Below are 20201 nucleotides of genomic sequence, written 5' to 3' on the forward strand. Positions count from 1 at the left end.
AGAACCTGATTTCTACACTTCCTCCTTGAAGTTGCTGAGTTTCTGTTGAGTAGCTGGGTTTAATATTATTGAGCTTTCTTCACTTCACAAAAAAAAAAAAAAACGGTTGATTTAGTTGGAATCAAAATCATAACGCATTTTAGTTAATGGAAGACCCTAATTTATAGACAACTGACAAACATGCAAAAAAAAGTATTTTTCTTTTTAATGTCATTCTGTCATAGATTTTCTATGCATAGATTACACATGACATAGAAAACTATGAAAAGTCTACTTTAGTTAAAACACTACACAGATCTAATTAACCATTGACCAAAATTACTAAGAGATGCTTTTGAGGGCCCAGGTTGCAGACCTCTGGTCTAAATAAGGAGAACCATAAACTACTGCTCTCAAGAGGAGGAGAAATATGAAGAGTTTAATCAAATGTACTATAAAATAAATGTTTAAATAATTAATTTAGTAGACAATGTATTAAATGTCATGGACCCCTAAATAAGATTCAGTACCATGTACCCCTGCCTGAAATGACAGCCTTGGCATAATACAGACTGGCATTACAGAGACTAAATTAAGCTGATATTGGTAATAAAATGTTACAGTGTAATATCTGGAGGCAATTTCACCTGACATAGAATGCCATCATCATTTTCAAGATGCATCATCTCAACTATTATATGTGTGGAAGCAGGCAGTAATGATGTAGGTTTTCTTTTTAATTCAGGAACAAAAAGGTCAGGAGCTGACCCCATAAACAGCAAGTCCAAATGCATTCATGTTTACATACGTTTATAGACTTTATTCAAAATGAGAGCTGTAACGTCAACCTCAGCTGTAGCATGTTTACAAATGTAATGGAAATATGCAGTTAACTTTATCCATACGTCTAGTTATAAAAAGGTGCAACTGTATTAAAAAAAAAAGTAACCCACAGTGGAGGACAGTTCAAAGCAGTGACTCCTGTCTGCCATCTGCTGGTGAGCAGGGCACACTGCACTATTGGCAGATTGGGGCAAACTTGCAACAAATGTTTCAAGCGAGAATAACCAAAAACATTTTTCCCGCAATTGTAGCCTCCGTGTTAATCACACATCTCCTGTATCTCTAGTGTAAAAAGAAAAATCTTCTGGAGTGAGTAAAAAAAGTGGCAAGTTCCCTGCAAACTCCATATTGTAACTTTTTTTCTAGTGTTAAATTGGCCTACTTTGACTTTAAGTCTGTTTCTTTAACCACTCAGTACAAATTCAGCATTATGCTTTTTTTAAAGACAAAAATCTTTTTTTACATGTATCTACACAAAAAAAGCATTTAAACACAGAAGACAAGTGTGAAAAAAAGAAATTGCATACAGATGTCACATATCATCCTAAACCTCACTGCGTTCTTAGTTGTTTTTCTTTACAGATATATATATATATATAATTAGACGTTTTTATACACTCTCACATCCACAAGTGTGTGCTTACATTTAGTGATTAAAGTAACAAAAGCTGGACTGACATGGATTGTTGTGTTTTGAAAGAGGAAAAAAAAAAAAAAAGCCTCACAACCCCTGAAGGTCTCCGTACAAGTAATTACATAGAAAAACGCTACAAATCTCCCACATGGAAATCCCATAATCCCCATTGACCGTGAACGCAGCACGATATCACGGATAAGTCTCAGAACAGTCTTGTTTTTCTTTGGAAGCTCTAGCTGTAGAAAGCTTAAAAAAAAAAAAAAAAAGTCCCCCAAAAAATTGACCTTCGTTCTTACAAATTCTCAAATAACGTAAAAAAGAAAAGGTCAGCACCAACAGGTGAGCTGCAGTCATTCACTAAGCGTGTTTTTGACGGGAGGTGCGTGTGCACACACACACATGCCCACGTTACACAGATCTGCATATCTACAAAGGTCTTCCGAAGTAAATAGCGTTTAAGAAGGCAGGAATGTGTCAAACAAAGAGGAATGTCCCGTGCTCTCCTGTCCAACAACGTAGAAACCTGCTGGTGGAAGACGATGAACTCCGGAGATATTCGCGGCACAACAGTTCGACTAAAAGCAAAAAAATGTTTGTGAGAAGCAAATACAAAAAGAGAGCACATTTAGTGACTCAGTACTGTGGTCAGTTGTCCTAGCAATGTGGAAAAACAGGTTGAGGTTGTGTGAGGCTGCCCTCTGGTGGACTAAACCAGAAACGTCTTTTTGTGCTGGCTGCACCGTGTCACCTGTTAAATTACTAGTGTTAAGCTTGAGCGGAAGTTGCATAACTTTGGCACCTTCTACGTTAATCCACAAAGACAAACACTTTGTAACTTGACAGCTTTAAACAGAAAATTAAGACTTGCAGTGAACATTCAGCATCTCACGTGGAAGCTGCAGCTTGACGTGGTCAACTAACGGGATTTGAGTAGTTGTACACTTTGCACGTAAGTTTTTAGAGTATGTGAATAATAATACAGGAAAACGTGTGTTTAGCATGAATACAAAAAAAGGAGAAAAGTCCAGCGCTAAGATTAACGAGGATGCTGGCCGGTTGGGAGACGTCGGCGAGGCTGGCTTTTTGATTGTAGGGTGCTGGTGCTTTTTACACACACAAACATATAAAAACACACACACACACACACGGGCTGTGTCGCTTTTACAGCTACAGGTATGTATCCTGCTCTGAGCTGCTAAGGCTTTGTGTGGATTGCTGGAGAGCAGATTCTTTGGCAGCAGGAAGGTCTGTAGGAGGCGCGCTCTGCTGGTGATTGGAGTTCGTTTCAGTTTCTGGTGAGGTCTCCGGGGTTACGCTGGAGTATTGAGGCGGAGAGGGTGGATCCGAGGATGGGGGAGGCGGGGCCAAGGATGGAGAAGGCAGATCCAAGAATGGAGAAGGCGGATCAAAGGTTGGTGGAGGCGTAGCCAAGGATGGTGAAGAAGAATTCAAAGATGGTGAAGGCGGATTCAAAGATTGAGAAGGTGGATCTGTGGGGAGAGGGTACGGGTTTGGGATCTCCTCGATGGCGGTCGGTTTCTTCACGCTCTTTTTCTTCTTGCTCTTCCTCTCCTCTTTGCCCTTGTTCAGCTTCTGGGGAGGCTCTGGAACCTCCAGCACGATGGTGGGGTTCTGCTGCAGGTCCTGGCGCCTGGGCGGCTCGGCCAGCATGATGATGCGGGCGCCGTGCATCCTCGGGGCGGGCTTGAAGTTCAGCTCGCCGCGGTTCTTCTTCCAGCGTTTGACCTGGGTGTGATGCTCTTTTTCTACGTCACGCGCCGTCACGGGCACTTCGAGAATCTGAAAAGATCGGGGGAGGGGGGACAAAACAAAACAAATCAGACGTCATTAGGAAAGTGTGGGGCAAGAAAAGTCGGAGGATCCCACATTGGAAAATAAATCCCATCCATGTTAGACTGTTTATGCTAGAATAGTGAACTTCTCCTTTGTCAGTAAATGTCAAAGGAGAGCGAGCTGCTGTGGATACTCGGTCACCCACAGTGGAGTCGGCCCAATACATGAGAGCCGTTATTGTTAGAGGAGACAGAGGCTCTTACACAGCTTAGTACGTGAGCAGACACTGCCCATGTGGCGCTCTGCTCAATAGGTCTGGTTCTTGTCAAGTTAATTGACTCTCAGACTCTACTCTTCTCTAAATCCGTGACATCCTTTTGTTCTTTCCAACTTCATGCCCACATTGAGAAACCGCTGTTGGTAAGACTGGGCTGACGGAAGAAACCGAATGATCCATGCCTTGCAGACAAATGTTAGGCTGCAGACACTGCAGCATTTTGCTTTCACTTACTAGTTGTACAATACTTTATGTAGGTCCTTTCATATGAAATCATAATAAAACGCATTACTTGTGAAGTTTTTACGCATACGGAATATTTTTGCAACAAGATAGATATGAAGCTGTTGCCATGACGATCAAAAGTCAAAATCAATGCAGAAAACGAGAGCTTTCCCATTTGACCAATATCAACCAATAACAGATAATACTAATAATATTCAATAATTTCACTGAACTCCGATCCAGAACAGCACAGCATTATGGGGGATGTAGGCAGAGGCAAAGGCTTTAGCCGTGCAACCTCTCACAGCCGGCTAAGCAGCATTGGTGGCATCAAGTCACTCACTCTCTCTTCGGTTACCTAGCAACAACCTGTTGAGTAACTTGCGCAGCAGCAGTTTCAGGTTTGGCCACCGTGTCTCATAACTGCTTAACAATAAAAACACCAGCATGGAGTGAAGCTGTGGATAAAACATGCCACCAGTTTGCCAGTTTTTAAACATTTCAAACAAAAAACTAATTAATAATGAGAAATATCAACTGCGTTTCTCAGTTGTATCGTCCAGCAAAAACTCCATGTGTCGTGTCTTGGCATTTCAAGCACATCACATTGAGAGGCTTTCAAGTACTGGAACCAGATAGAGGTTTTGTTTTAACCGTCATAATCGCTGAGCAGAGTTGACATCTCAGCTCTGTTTCTTTAAATGAGCTGTGCTGTAATACGGCGCCCTAAAGCGTTTGTGTAAAAGCCGTTCCAACATGTCGGCTGATTGTGAATTTCTTTTAAGCTTTAAAACAAAGCGGTTTGTTTGAAATTTCTGCCTTACCTGAATTTCACAAGGTGCTACTAACAGGGCTTAAAAGTAATGTTTCAAAATAGGATTTTTTTGAGTCCATAATTAAGATTTTTATACGTCTAGGTGAAATCTAATTCCCTAATTTAATTGTTCACGGCCTCAGAGAAAGATCTGAACTGGTTCAATATGGTCATGAAATATTGCTTGCATGTCAGCATTTTATTCATAATAAACTATTTAAATGAAATATTGCTGGACATGCTGATTCCATTCGAAGACATCCCCTTCAAGTACAACATCAGCAGCAAGTTACGACACAGCATTTAGTTCAGAGAAACCACCACTTTAGAGAGCAATGTAAAAAATAAAATCATAAATCTCATCTGCCACCACTTGTTATAAAATTGTGATTTTTACACGGAGGAGGAACTTCCGTGTCCTCCGCTCTTACCTCTCGGACCAGGAATCCCTCCTGCATGTAGCGAGGGTCGATGGCCCGGAGGAGCTCCATGGTTTCGTACAGACCCTGGCAGGTCTTCAGCTTCTCACGAGTCCCTAGTGTGCACTTAAGCAGCACCAAACCCACCCGGAAAATGATTTTGACTCCTAAGGGAGGGAGAGAGAAAAAAAGGGGGGGAGGATTCAGCTAGGATGCTTAGTTCCAGAGCTAAGGCGCACTGAGGCGCTTCTTACCGTCACAGAGGAACATGTCCCAGACACGCAGCACTGAAGCCCAGGGCAGGGTTCTGGAGAAGGCACACATAAACCACTCAGTCATGTACAGGATGGGGTCGATCTTATGTTTCTCCAGGTGCCGGAAGGCTAGTGGGGAGACGCGGCGCAGCAGAGCAAACAGGATCTCTCCATCTAACTGGATCGCTTCCTGAGAGACGTAAAAATAAGAAATGTATGAAGACAGAGAGAGAAAATAATAAAAAAACTTCAGTTTCATCTGAGAGCTTCAATCACAACAATCCCGCCGTACGGTGTCAGTATTGTTAGAACTTGTCCATGTGTCCTGAGATTACTTCCTTTGTTTACCCAACCTCAGGTGATGTCATACTGTGTATGCGTTCTTATATCGGTCTCACCAAGCCTGGGCTGTAATAACCAGGAAGATACTTCTCGCAGATTTGGACCAATCCCCAGAAAGCATCCTGCCAAAACAAACACACAGCATCCCCATAGAAACCATTACGAACATCATCATGACTGTTATATCACACAAAGTATGCAAATAAGAATGACAGCACAACATGCGTGCGGAGAAAATAATTAATTGTCCAATAATCCTAAATGAGTCACAAGAGCAGCATCTTTATATCTCAACAGATATTTATGGAGTTTCAGATTTCTTCTGTTTATGAAACACATTTTATTTACAGACAAAGAAAACCTGAGTAAATACAAAATGCTATTTTCAAATTATTTCACTTAATACAGAGACAAAAATAACCTTGTAACCCTTGTAAATAAAAAATAAATAAAATAAAAATAAAAATTAATTGCTCCCTAAACCTAACTGGTTGAGTCTCCCTACGGCAACAATAACTGCAACCAAGCATTTGAGACAACTGGCAATCAGTCTCCTTAATTGCTGTGGAGAAACTCTGGCTCACTTTACTGTGGAGAATCTGATTAATTCAGCCCCACTGGAGGAGCACATTTGAGGTTCAGGTCACAAACTGATTCCTGGACATTCAGGATTTCTGATCGAGAGCAATCAAGGTATCCAGGTGCAGAACAAGCAAAGCAATTCCACACCACCATGCTGCCAGCACCATGTCGCACGCATCTTCCAAAACGTTTCACCTTTGAAACGGTCTTGAGGATAATCTAGATGTTTTCTGGCCACTTTTCCAAATTTTCTCCATATGAACCCTTGGTTCTTTGTGTTTTCACTTTGGTTCTCTCCAGCCCCAAAGCCTTAGTCGTGGCTTTGCAACTCTTTATAGAATGATTTTGTTTCTGAACTGTTACATTTCTTTAGATCGGGGCATGACGTGTTGCTTATAGAGATCTTTTAATGAACTTCATATAAAACCAGACATGTATTGATGTTTATACTGAAGAGATTTCTTGATTGCAAGGGACTTACAGGAAACAGGCCAGGGTGTAGCTGGGGAAACTAAACTAAACATGCACAAAACTGAAGTCAATTAAAATGAGTTGATGATTAAACAAAGGAGGTGATTCTTTTTTTTTTTTTTTAGGATCAGGTTGGTTTGAATAGCTTTTAAAAATGCAATCCTCATTCCAGTATTGAATTTTGCAGATAATCAGGTGATTTCTGTCTGGAATTAACAAGCATTTAATAATTAGAAACATTTAAACGTGACAAAAAATAAAAATAAAAAGAAAAGAAAAAAAGAAAGTAGCCAAAAAGTGCCAAAAAGCACTGTGACCTAAATACAGGTACAGATGCATAGAATGAGTGTGCAAAAACAAATCTTCAACAAAAACTATTGTGTGGAGAACAGTTCCTCATCCTTAAATCACTTTGAGAACACTTGGTATTTACAGTCATCCTACTCAGTCTTTATTTATAATACTATAACTTTGAATGAGGAACTGAAACATAAACGTGTGTGTGTGAATATGTCAGATAAAGTGGTTGACGAAGATCTGGAAACCAACTACGAATCGTCAGAAACAGGAAATAACAAGCTGTCGAACCACTGATAGAGATGATTAGCGTCTTTGCTTCACTAATGTACCACAGAAGGCTTAAAGCAGATGTAGTATTTGTCACTGGAGTAGCTCACTTTTCTGGCATTACATCACTTGTACAGTTTGTCATCATGCTGCTGATCTCAAAAAAACAAAAAAACAAACAAAAAAAAAAAACATTGCAGCTCACCGCTTCAAAGCAAATCATGTGATCCAAGTATTTTTAACTGCAAAATATCTTTATCAGAACAACATCTGATTTATGCGCATGCAAAAAGTGATACCTCAGCAGGCATGTGCATCAGCAATACAGCAGCGATAGGAGCCTGGGCCTGGCAGTATCCCTCCTCCGGTCTGTACAGAGTGTATGCCTTGAGAACACGAAACAGATCCTGCTGCCTGCGCAGGGCCGAAGCACAAACAGACGCAGGATTTAATCACATTCTCTGTCAAACAAGACACAATCGCTAATTAAAAGTGTGAGATCAGACCCCGACACATCCAATTACTCACCCGTGTCCTCCTCGCGACACAAACATCTCGTGAAAAGGAAACTGTCGATGGAGATCTTTCTCGATCACGTCGAGCCATTTTGGGTCTCCTGGCTGACTGTCCAGCTCCTGACAGAACAGAAATTGGAAATCAGACGGTTTCTGTCCAGTTACTGCATGAAGATGTAAGGAATATACTTCAGAGATAATGTTTTTTTTAAGCTTTACAAAATGTCATAATTATTAAGAGGGAATCAAAAGATTTCTTAGGCTGCATTCAAACTGTAAACTAATTAGATATTGTAGACACAAATATCTAACTGTAGATCTAAGCTGGTCAGTTTCAGTAAAAATTTCCAGAGAAATATATATATAAAAAAAAAAAGAAATGAGGCCAAAATACAATAACGGAGCAGAAGAGGAGGAAGTGAAAGAAGAAGTTGACAGACCTGAAACTTTCCTTGGTTCTGTTCCCTCTTCACCTTCCCTCCTGAAAGGTAGAGCCAGGCGCGGCCTCTCAGGGCGGGAGGAATCCCCTTCTGACAGCGGAGTCTCACCTGAACCAGAAGTTGGATTTTACTGAATAAAAACATCAACCAAAGAGCAAGTGGGTCAACGCTAAACAAAAGTCAATGAAACACTTATGGACTGCATCTAAAAAACCTAAAGGAAGAACCTTAATTCTGAGTTATGGCTTCTTTTCTTTTCTTTTTTTTTGACTTAAAGAAATTGTCTGGTTTTGATCACAGCCTGTAACTTTAAAAATAGATATTATTATCTATTTTAATAATATCTGACTGTAAAGATACAAGCTTTAAAGAGACTGATGTGAAATGTTTAAAATGGATGCGTTTCTACGTTCAAATTCTAAACTGCTACATATTTACATTTCTGTATTTTTCCATCGGCTTTCAGAACAATCTGATTGGGTTTCAATGGCTGTAATTTATGTTCCACAAACCAGAAAACATGAAACTGAAACTGATAAAAAACAGCCTACATACAGATTCTTCATTAGATTGGACTTCATTACTGAATAAGTTTATGTGGCAACGTTATAAACCAAAGAAAATATGACATTTAAATAGCAATTAATGTCACAAAAAAGAGTGGTTTTTTAAAAGAATAAAATCATTTTTCTTGCTCAGGCTGCTTCTGTCACATTAATTACACAGAGTTTGACATCTGCACGCTTTTATTTCTGTAAATGTTGATGCTAATAGCTTACAGCTAAAGAAAACCTCTAATTCAGTTTCTCAGAAAATGTGATACTGACATTAAAAAAAGGTGTGGATGTGGCTGGAGTTGGCATTTCCAGTGCCAGCACACATAAATGTAACAAGCAGAGGGAATGAACTCAATTTGTGCATAAGAAACAACATTAGAAGGGTCTCGTATGGGTCCAACAGACAAAGGACAGGACTGGTCTAAAGTCCCTTTTTCAGATGAATGGACATTTCAGATTTTCTTTAGAAACTATGGCCAAAGAGCAGAAAGGCACAGAATCCATGTGCTGGAGGTTCAATGTGACGTTTTCAGTCAGGAATGATTCAGGGAGCCATGAAGTGACGCTTCATGATCCGCTGGGCTTCAGCAGGTCCGAAGTGAGAGGAGAGTCTACCAGGAGCATGTTGGGCATATTTTTCAGGAGAGCAAAACTTCCCTCTTAAAAAATATATTTCTTATTGGTTTAATGTAATATTTTAATAAACAATGAACTTTGTGTTTTTATAAGCATCAATCATCAAAATTAACAGGAGTCACTGACTGACCTATAGCACCGTGTGGTCAAGCTATACACGAGGCTCACTTTATTTTTACTGCAATAGTTCATCTAAGATGCACCTGTGTAGTTCTCCAGAACTGGAAAATTATATTTTGCGACTTTGCAAGATATGAGCCCTCCGTTTGAAGTTTTAATAACATTCAGATTTATTTAAATTTAAAAGAAAACTTGGGTAAAGAACTGAGATCAGCAAGTGGATAAAAAGAACATGGAGGGCCAAAACTGTTAAACGCATACAAAACACACAGAACACAACTTCTTGATTGGCTCGGACCTTGAGGGAGGATTATGTTGACCTTTGTTGGACCAAACTGTGCCGTCAGCCTCCTCAGGAATGCAACAAAAGCTTAAGCACTACGCGTCTTATGTAATTTCTCTAATTACAGGAGCTGTGATCGGTCACGAATAACAACATCAAACCGTACATGAGGCAACAAACTGAGCACATTTCACACTGCGGCCTTATCTGCATTACCATCACTCCCTGAGATGATTCCTGTATGCTTCTGAAGAAAAGTTTCTTTTTAATAGTAACAAGTCATTTCAATAAAACAAACCCCAAAGCCGTGCACGCTTGTAATGCACTGGGAGTTTACATTTACGGCACCTTTATTACACGGTTCTCCCATAGAAAGTAAGTACGGGCCTGCCCTGCAGCTGAGACAGGCATTTTGTCACATGCTGCAGTGTGATTTAAAACCCCCCAAAAACAAAACAGGGCTGTGTCCTGGCTTGCTGCTGACTCATGGAAACGAGGTGACGTTCCAGCCCGTCGCTAAGTCGCAGAGACCGGTTCACACAGAACTTGCTAGACAAGTGGATCCGCAAACAATAAGTCCATAAAGTCTCGGCTTGCGCAATTAAAAATCCTCGGAGCAACAGAGATGGAAGCTCGGGCTCCGACAACAACACGATTCGAGACACACGATCGACTTGGCAGGTTTTAATAGCAGGTGCTGACCTTATTGAACCTCTTGATCATCCACTTGTCCCAGTGGCTGAGCATGTCCAGCCACTTGACCTCGCGCTGCCTCAGCACCTCGGGGGGGACGTCCTGAGCGCTGGGGTGTGAAAAGGGTGGAAAATACGAATGAATATGCAAAACACACAGAAAGAAAAATCGTGTTTAATTTGGACAAGTATGAGCAATGTCTGCCAAGACACAGGCCGGAGAAGCATAAACCAAGATTTTAAAAAGTTCATGCTTCTGGGGCTGATAAGCCTTTTAATGACTGCCATTCAGCTTGCTGAAAAAGCTACTACTGTATTTTTTCCTTGCTAAGAAAGACAAATTAACCTCCTTGGACATATTTTTGGCTGCAAAAAAACAAGAAACAGTTGATGACATGGAAACTAAAGGCACGCTACCCACTCTTTTTTATGTAACATAATTAAAATTACATTTGGAAATCTGCACGCAGCAACGTCGTTATGCAGACTGGCAAATCTCTAATGTAGAGTGTAGACACTCTAGCCACTTGAAAACTACCAAATTTAATTTGTGTTTATTCTTTTTTTGTTTGTTTGTTTGTTTGTTTAAGCTCATACATCAAACAATAAATACGGACAATATTAAAGTAAGTTTAATTTACCAACATGTCAAATTATTTTGGCCTTTTTTTTTACATTTAAATATAAAATATGCCATGCTTTACATTTTAATTTAAACAATTTGTGGAAACACCAAACATCATAAAACCCCATGTTATTTTACTCACAATTATGAAGACGCTGTTGGTTGATGTGTTTAAAGGCTTGAAATGGTGGGAGTTATGAGCTGTCATGTGTATTAATTAACAGGAAGAATAAAAAGTGGTATTTGATCAAATGAAAACCAATCAAGTGAAGCATCTCCGTTGTTTTGGATCAGATTATGATTGATTTTACACGTTAACAACTAAACACAAACGTACTCAGATGAATCCGACTTAAACAGCTTCAGAACTGACCTGAAGTGATTTTATGCGAAAGAATAAAATGAGAAAGTTCTCCAACAGAAATGAAGACGTTAAGTTGGTCAAAGCTAACATTACCCATGATGTCTAATGCTTTACTGAGGTGTGTAATTATCTCATCAGCCCAAGCCTGTAATAGCAGGGTTAAAACTCAGTCATAGAGTAAACTTTAAGAAAACACACACACACACACACACACACACACACAGAAGATATCTCAGTCAGCTAAATGTGCAGGCTGGATGTGGTGCACAAGTACAAGAAGTTATGCTCCCTTTTAGGCTTTCAAAGCCCTTAAACAATCAAGTTACTTTTATTGCCAAGCACTGTAAGCAAACCCGTAAGAATGAGACCAACAAACGGAGCCAAAAGAGGCCCTTTAGTATAAGGGCACCAGAAGATGGGGCTCTACGCCTGCCAACACTACTGCAGAAAGAGAACCTGGGGAGTGACTGGCACAGCTTTCACTCACTCCTTTCACCGTTTTAGCGTTGCCATGAAAGGAGAAGAAATGCCTCTGTAGAAAAAACAATGCAATCCAAATAAATCCTACAGCATCGACTGTGGATTGGATTAAAACCAGATATCCAGATTGAAATCCTGTGGAATATAAAAATATATAGGTCTATATACCCTGTGATTGACTAGATTTATTGGTGAATCTTAATATTAGAGAACCAAAATCCGAATATTATTTATCAAAAGTAAGAGAAGCATGATGGAGTTGAAATAAAAAAAGAGAAAGACAGGCTGTGCCACGCAGCTGGTTCGGAGCTTTCCACTTCATGCAAGTCGACTGATCATCACCACCCTGACTTGTGACATTTCATCATAACTACATTAAAAGTATCACAATGCCCATTTTGTGCAATCAATCTGAAATGGATTCCACCACTCCCATGTTTTAGTTTCCTTTGGAATATGCTTGCAAAACAACATTGTGTGGGACTGAATCACCATTCGAACAGAAATAAACTTACGACTCCTCCGAGTACTGCTGCGCCCCGCCGATAAAGCCGTATCGGTCGGCTTGCCTCTCGCTGGTGAAGCCGTTGATCTCAGAGTCGGATCCCAAGGAGCTCTCATCCTCCATGTGGCTGCTGTTCAGTGTCCTGATGCTCCCCATGTCCACTGACGGGCGGCCGTTCTCTGTTTTGGCCATGGTGGCAGGAGAGTTAGCTGGCTAGCCAGGGTTAGCTAACGTCAGCAGCGAGCTTGTTGACAGCCCAAACTCAGTCAAACTACATCGACGCCATGATTCCTAAATCTCAATAAAACTTTCCCAACAACCGCCCTGGTTGCAAAATGTTCCAAAGCCTCTTTTATCGGACCGCATTCAATAATTTACCCGTTAGCTTTCGCGGTTAACTTGTATTAAATTCCTCATTAGCAAGCTAATTGTTAGTTAGCATTAACCGCTCGTACCAACACGACCCTAAACTATTTCTGACTGCCCCTACCTTCGACTCATCAGAGTTACATCATATAAAACTATGTTCCAGATCCTAACAACCCATGGCGTCTATATAATTAAACTTATTTTGAGCTCAGCTAATACTAGAATAATGTGCTATGCTGTCATTCCGAGTGTACAGCTGGACAGACTGCTTCGACCAGGGAGCAGCCAAATCCACACTCCTGACTGGATTTTTCCTAAGGTAATGTTATGGTTACCCCTAGTGGCTGAATAAAGAATAGAATAAATCACTTTTTAGCGCCCATTTACACCGATTCTAAATTTTTTAAATAGCGCCACTGTGTTTTCCAAGTAGTACTTTACTGTCAAAGACATGGTAAAGCAGCACTACATCACCACTTAAACTTTGCGGCCTGTTGTGCTTTTTCGCAGAAAGCAACCGAAGGGTAAAAAAGAGACACTCTGACGTAAACTTGGTCCTCTTTTTCACTTTTAAGTTGAGAAAAATAAGTCTTGACATCCATGAGGGAAACCTAAATTTTCCCTCATAAACCTCAAAATCCAAAATGGCTGTCATATGTCTGAAATACAGGGATATCCATAATATCTGTAACTTTGGCAATTTGTCATTAAACCTTTAATGCATGAACAGACGCCCAACATCTTTTTTGTGTGTACAACAGTGCTTGAACTGTTTCACGTTTGGCCAAATTACAGAAACAGCATTTTATTGGGATTTTATGTGATAAACCAACACAAAAACCTGAAATGTGCAACCCTGTTCCCAGCGTTCCCACGTGACGCATGGCGTTGGCAGCATGTTTCTGTGGGGATTTTCTTTCAGCATGAACAGGAAAGGGGTTGAAAGTTGTTAAGGAGATTGATACAACTACATACAATCATGGAAGAACACTTGTTGGAGCGTGCATAAAGATTGGCATAAGTAAGCATCAGTAATTTGGTTCACTGTTATCCGTTTCAGTTTCGTCTGGGCAATTCTTGATACCTCTCCTTGAAGAAGTATCTTTTTAAATTCAAAGATGGATGTGCTTCAAATACTTCAAAACGTTTCTGAATTTCCCCAATGATGGGCAATTAGTTGTTTTCTATTCTTGACTGGGCTCCCATGGGTTCCCATGCCACCAGCTCACTGAATCATTCAGGCAATATGCTTTGTGTTTACCTTGTTGATGCAACAATTTAAAAAATAGAATTTCATAAAAGGCTAAGTACCAGCAGTGGTACAGTTTGTCAAAATACATTATGAGTTAAGGCTGAACAATAAATTACACGTCAAACAGCAACAAATGATTTTTTAAGTCCTTTATTTAAAATGGGCAAGCAAGCCAGGAATCTATATTTTTGAGCAATTTACTTGTAAGGGCAACATCAGTGTACATATGTCATGGATAAATCAAGAGTTGAAACTAAAAATCACCACTAATTAGAAACAACATGCCATTCAAGGACAAAATAACATTTAGAATATTTTTGACAAAAAAAAAGAAGCAAGCATTTTTCCAAAATGTTCTCCTGAACTAAACCGACGTACTAGGGACGAGTAGCGTAATGTTAACGTTTTCTGTGACGAACGTCTCACTTCTTTCTTCCACCTCTCTCCTTCAGAGCCAAATGGATGATGGAACCATTGGTCATGTTGTAATAAGCCAGAGAGTTTGAGTCCTTGATGAAGATGCCCTGTAAAACAAACATGTTTGTTACAAATCTGTAAATCTGATTCATTTGGATTAAATAAAACGTTCCTATGAAGTAAGAGACAAGCTTACCTCATACTGCAACTTCTGTTTTCCAGCAGGCATGCCTGTTGCCTCATGGATTTTGACTTTAATAACAGACACCTGTAAACACATTTCATTTATTTATCCAAAAGTCTGAAACGGACACATCTTCAAGCACACATTTTTAAAAAAATATATAGATATTAACATACCTGGTCGGTAAGTGGGACAGTGAAATTTAACACTTGCCCATTTAGCTTCCATTCGGTCTTGTCCTGCATGTTGGGGACTTGCACTTTGACTGCCACAGGACCCTAAATGCAGCAAGAAATGTGGCAAAACAAAGAACATTTCAATTTGACGCTCCATGTTACAAAAGTTACACATCCACTGTGACCAAGTAAATCTCCATCCGTTATGGCCAAAATTCTCTAAAAAGCAGCCAGATATAGGATTTAAACAAATGTAACTTTTTGTTTTTTAAATCAAGGTGATTATGTCGTTCTTCTGCACAGTGCAGGTTATCTTAGAACCTTCATTAGGATAAATAATTTTAGCTGCACACAATTCAGTGTAGCTCTATACACCGTCACTAACGGACCTTGTTTCGACGAAGGAACTCTTCCTCTGGGATGAGGTTGTCCTCCGTCTTCATCTTCTTGCTCATTGGTTCGTCCTCATGAGGAGGGGGTGGGTGGACGGGCGGCGCTGGGGCAGCGCTGGGTGGTTGTGGCATGGGAGGAGCGGGGACAAACGCTGGAAGAAGAGATGGTTTGATTTAGCATTAAAAAACAAGTGAATGATGAACATTTTTCAAGACGATTCTGGGAAACCTTGAGCTTACCAGTTGGAACAACCATAGGAGGTGGTCTGGGGGCCATGAGGTGGGGCGCTGGTGGCATGGGAACCACGTTGACACGAGGAGCGGGAATCATGGGCGGCATCTGTGTAATGACTTGACCTGGCGCCAGACGCACCACAGGAGTCACCGGGGGCCGTGGAATCACAGGTACGGCAGACAACAGAGTGGTACGGACTGGAGGAGCCACCTGTTGAAGGGCAAATTGGAGAGTTTCTATCACTTAAACTTTTCTTACATTACCACAAATATCAATAGAATAAAGGAGATTTTCTTCCAGGATGGTCCTTTTACTTTGCTTTATCTAAATGAAGCTTCCCAGCCCCTGCTGGTAGAGAGTTAAGATTCTGAAAAGAATAACTCTTAACGATGTTTTTTTTAAAGTGAGATTTAAATATTTTGCACTGCTTCTAAAAAAAGTGACTCCAGTAAACTAAAAACCATACCCATTAGTTTTTGGTATACAACTGTTTATATAACAAAACCAATTTTTTTTTTATCGTGAATTTTTGATTATCACTTTTGGAGAAAAACTACTGTTGCTATGGTGAACAGCATCCCAGCACCATATTATACTCTGATTAACAGTTCATATGATCAGCGCTGTAAGAACTTCAAAATTTTAACAAGTCAACTCCATTTTTAAATTCTCTGTGATCCGTCTGCATCCTTATCTGGTTTTCATTTAGCCATTTTGAATAACAACTTACAGAGATGGGTGGGCGTGCCACGGCTGTGACAGGAGGACTGGGTTTAGGCAGACTTGGTGCCGATGAGGGCATGGGAGGAGGCTGATGAATTTCATTTGGCTTGCTGGGACCGATTTTTTCCTTCGTTTCATCCTCTCCCACCAGCCCTTTGGCCTTGTGAATGGCTTCGATCTGCTCCTGCAGAGTGATGTTGGCCTGCGCCGCCTGCTGCGTGCGAGCCATGCTCCCCGAGTGGCCGTCCCAGGTGACCTGCAGGTCAACGAAAATGCAGAAAAATATGAAAACAAACCACTGTTCACATTTAAGGAAAAAAAAACTGTCATGATTTCATGTTTTGAGATTTTTGAATCAACATCTATTCCTACCTTTTCTTCTGGCTTCTGAATTTCCTCCTCGCCGATCTTCTTTCCGATGGCCGTCTCTTCCACACCAAAGATATCAGTACGCCTCTCGGCGAGCTGCTTCAAGCTGCTCTCGATGTCCAAACCGGGAGCGTAGACTTCGTCCTCCGTCTGCCTGTCTCTGATGCTTCGGTCTCTCTGCTCAAGCCAGCGTGGATCCAGCAGGCCAATGCGCATGTGCTCCTGCATCTTACTGGCGGGGACCTTCTCACCAGTGATTGGTGAAATAAGGTATTCGTCTGGAGCTGCAACCGAGGGCTGCGGCTTGGAAGCTGCAAGAGCAAAATAACACGAGTTTGATCAGCTTCCAGTCCTCCTACAGACTTTATCCATACAATCTCCTACCAAAATGATAATAATGAGCTTTTATCATCACTTTTCCCTTTGTTCACTCAGGAAAAGAAAAACTGTCATTATGCCTCTCACTCTTGAAATCACCACAAAAATCAACAGCATTTAATCAACTGCATCACAGAGTTTAAATAAAAGCTTTTACATTAGGGCTGAAACGATTATTTGGATTAACGTAAACTAAGATATAAATGAGTGAATTACCTTTGGGGTCGTAGTCCTTGCGAATAATAACCTGTTCTGGAGCTGGAGGCAGCGGGGGTGGCATCGGGTTGTCTGGTGGCAACGGAGCCTTCACACCTTCATCTTCGTCATCAGATCCCTGAAGAAACGCATGGAAAATTCTGTTAAGGCAGATCTTTTAAAAATACTATTTTCAAGTCATGCACTGGCAACATGCTTTGTAGATTTCTACAAAAATTTACACAGCAATCTTTATTCCATCTAAAATTAGTGTCTGACTGGGCTTGTTCAGGTTCTGCCTGACTCCTCTGCTAAGTTCTCACCTCATCCATGTCCTGGACTTGTGTGTCTTGATCAGGCTGTGAAGGCTGGCCGTCGGCCCGCTTCTCTCGTTCATCCTCTTCATCCTCACTCTCCACCTCCATCTCCACCTCCTCGCTTTCTCCGTATTTCTCGTAGCGCTCCTGGATCAGGATGCGAGCGCCGAGCTCCTCTGGTGTCGTGGGTGGAGGGAAGTGACCTTGAGTGAAGAAAAACATAAGCAAATAAAGTCAAAACGACTAATTTTCCAGCTTACATGCAAAAACTAATTGATGATATACTACCTTGTTCATTGGGCTGGAAATCCACCGTCTCTACCACCACAAAATCATGCCAGTCTATTTGGGCATAAGCGACCCGTTCCTTCTCCCTCTCCTCTTCCTCCTTCTTTCTCTCACGCTCCTGGTATTTTGCCCATTCGACTCGGTACCTCACCTGATTTTTGGATTCGAAAGCAATCAATTAACAGGGGAAATCCGCAATGATTGGCTTTCAATTTTCCACTTATAAGACATTACCTGGTCCATAACTTCCTTTGGATTCTCAGCTTCTTTTTTAAGTTTGATCAGCAGGCCTTTGGGAGGAATCAGGATCTGAAAGATTGAGAGATTAAAGTGTAATTAACAACTATACAGTAGCACAGACCACTGAATCAGGTTCAGGCTGAATCTTGTAGTTCACCTTCGTGTACTGCTCCACCAGTTTGGTGAAATAGTTGAAGAGGCTGTGTTGTGGGCGCAGAAAGTCAAACTGGTAGTTCCTCTGCTCCTTCTGCATCAGCTGGGTGAGAAACTGTCGGCCATTGCGAGCCACAAACTGAGCAGTGAGCTTCACAACATCCAGATCAAACGCAGAGATTGATGGGGGGTCCGCAATGAACTCAAAGTCGGGGGGTGGCTCTTTGGGGACCACGGTCTCCTGAATCACCTGCGACTGCACCTAGAAATAAAAGCAGCGTCGAAAACCATAAAAAAAACAACTTGCTCAAGTAGAAGCCCCAAAAATGGGAATACAGAGTAGAGGGAGTGGGATACCTTTTGAGGAAGCTGCTGAGACTGCTGCATGGCTTGCTGCTGCATGACCTTAGGCACTGCTGCAGATGGTTCTTGTGCCTTGCCCTCCTTAAATTCATTGACCTTGTGGCGGTAGTAAGCATGGTAGGGATCGTTGGGGTTGAGGAAATTAAATTTGGGGTTGTTGATCTCATTCTGACGGATTCTTGCTTCAAACTCTGGTCCATTCCTGTGAAATCGCAAGAAAAAAAGTTGGATTGTAAAAGGAAACCCATTTCAGATTGTAGGTGTACCGTGTACTGATGCCACATTCAGAATAACTAACCTGGCAACAAAACTGGCCGTCTTGTCGACAATGTTTCGGACTTCTGGAGGAGGGTATATGATGCCAACAATGGGTTTAGTGGCTGGAGTCTCTTCTGCAGGTCCATCATTCTGCTGATAAGATTCACAAATGTTTAACAGTTCAAAGTTTACAACTCTAGAGCACAGGCATGCTTTATAAAACAATTTCAAATTCACTACAAAAGGATTTATTTTACCATTTAATTCAATAGAAATGCTGAATAGAAAATAAACTCGACCAAAAATCTAATTTCAACATGTAAATATTTGCAATAATTCTACATCTGACAGATAGCAACGCGTAAATAGGATTACTACATAATTTCTGTTTCATAATTACCAACAAATTCAGGCTCAGTTTTTTTATGCTAGTTAAATTGTCTAACAGTGTAACTAATTCTTTTTTTTTCTTAATTTAGTCATATTGTGTCATTTTCCTGGAGCAATCGCTGTTTATTAGGTGAATAATACGATTTAAAACACATTTCGACAGAAAAGTGGTATTACCTATTAAGGGTTGAACACAATACTTGTTTTGGCACCATTGTCAATTGTTTTACAAAAATATGTTCTCAACCCTAGATCTTGAGAAGAATTCCTGGATTTGCAATTAAGCAAAATCAATCAAATCAACCACTCCTTCAATAAGAAACTTAATTTTGGGGGCAATTTTCATTTAGAAAGCTATTTTAATTATTCAGAAAAGAAAAATGCTATATTCAAAGTCCACAAATTTAATAGCTGTGTAGGAGTCAAAGGTTTTACGATTTAAGTTATGCGCGCAACTCGTTAACAAAGGCCGTCTCAGGTTCGATTCCAGGCCCGGTCCATTTACTGCATGTCCTCCCCTCCTTTCTCTGCACTTCTTCGTGTCAAACTACTAACAAATAAAGATCTGCAGTGGCCCGCTGTAAACGAACTACGGAGAGCCTCCATGCTAACGAGCTAAGCCACTCATTCATTCACGTACAACAAAGCCGCTTCTTGTTTTAAAACCCAAACAGAAATACGCACACTCAGACAAATAATATGTTTTACAGCAAAAACGTGGACAGAACGCCACACAGTCTTTCCGTCGAGTCGGTGGTCCAACCATTAACATTAGCTAAGCTACGGCGTTACCTTGTTGTTAGGCTCCGGCTGAACTATCTGAACGGGCCCAGGCGGCATGGCTGCGTCTCCACTGCTCCAAACGGAAAGCTACGAAAAGCAGACAACCACAAAGACACGTAAACACACTCCGAACCCAATTTAATTGTAAAAGTATATTTTAAAATGTAAGTAATAACAGGTAAATTGCCAAACTCGTAATACTTACTACGGTTCAGCTTCGTTGGGATAATGGAGGTTTTTTACATCCGGAAACACGCCGCAGTGCATTATGGACCTTGGAGTGGCATTCTCGTCGTTG

The 20201-nt window shown here is 40.9% G+C and overlaps 2 protein-coding genes across 3 annotated transcripts; both read right to left on the reverse strand.

Annotated features, from left to right (window-relative positions):
- Positions 1 to 772: 772 nt before the first annotated feature.
- LOC103470602 (TBC1 domain family member 10A) lies at positions 773 to 13112 on the reverse strand. The gene is made up of 9 exons (XM_008419169.3): positions 12432 to 13112; positions 10458 to 10557; positions 8160 to 8267; positions 7733 to 7839; positions 7504 to 7618; positions 5641 to 5706; positions 5243 to 5432; positions 5001 to 5155; positions 773 to 3259 (listed from the first exon to the last, which is right to left on the reverse strand). Exons 1-9 carry the CDS (start codon positions 12611 to 12613, stop codon positions 2627 to 2629), a joined length of 1656 nt encoding a protein of 551 aa, XP_008417391.2. The 5' UTR covers positions 12614 to 13112; the 3' UTR covers positions 773 to 2626.
- Positions 13113 to 14176: 1064 nt separating this feature from the next.
- Positions 14177 to 20199, reverse strand: sf3a1 (splicing factor 3a, subunit 1). 2 transcript variants are annotated; one of them, XM_017306927.2, is made up of 16 exons: positions 20109 to 20199; positions 19913 to 19990; positions 18771 to 18880; positions 18467 to 18674; positions 18114 to 18371; positions 17951 to 18025; positions 17717 to 17867; positions 17435 to 17631; positions 17133 to 17250; positions 16542 to 16849; positions 16177 to 16425; positions 15452 to 15656; positions 15209 to 15363; positions 14820 to 14921; positions 14656 to 14727; positions 14177 to 14566 (listed from the first exon to the last, which is right to left on the reverse strand). In XM_017306927.2, exons 2-16 carry the CDS (start codon positions 19958 to 19960, stop codon positions 14465 to 14467), a joined length of 2358 nt encoding a protein of 785 aa, XP_017162416.1. In that variant the 5' UTR covers positions 19961 to 19990; positions 20109 to 20199; the 3' UTR covers positions 14177 to 14464. The 2 variants fall into 2 exon arrangements, with proteins under 2 accessions (XP_017162416.1, XP_008417387.1); XM_008419165.3 differs by having other exon boundaries at positions 18771 to 18883.
- Between the last annotated feature and the right edge of the window lie 2 nt (positions 20200 to 20201).

This window comes from Poecilia reticulata, chromosome 9 (genome assembly GCF_904066995.2).
Source record: "Poecilia reticulata chromosome 9, P_reticulata-male-v2, whole genome shotgun sequence".
NCBI lineage: Eukaryota > Metazoa > Chordata > Actinopteri > Cyprinodontiformes > Poeciliidae > Poecilia > Poecilia reticulata.

Coding starts and splice junctions, on each gene's coding strand:
- LOC103470602 (XM_008419169.3), bottom strand. CDS start 12,613: ATGGCCAAAACAGAGAACGGCCGCCCGTCAGTGGACATGGGGAGCATC. Junction 10,558..12,431: donor CAGCAGTACTCGGAGGAGTC/GTAAGTTTATTT, acceptor TTCACACCCCAG/CGCTCAGGACGTCCCCCCCG. Junction 3,260..5,000: donor AGGGATTCCTGGTCCGAGAG/GTAAGAGCGGAG, acceptor CGATCTTTTCAG/ATTCTCGAAGTGCCCGTGAC.
- sf3a1 (XM_008419165.3), bottom strand. CDS start 19,960: ATGCCGCCTGGGCCCGTTCAGATAGTTCAGCCGGAGCCTAACAACAAG. Junction 18,675..18,770: donor ACGGCCAGTTTTGTTGCCAG/GTTAGTTATTCT, acceptor GCGATTTCACAG/GAATGGACCAGAGTTTGAAG. Junction 16,426..16,541: donor TTCAGAAGCCAGAAGAAAAG/GTAGGAATAGAT, acceptor GTTGACCTGCAG/GTCACCTGGGACGGCCACTC.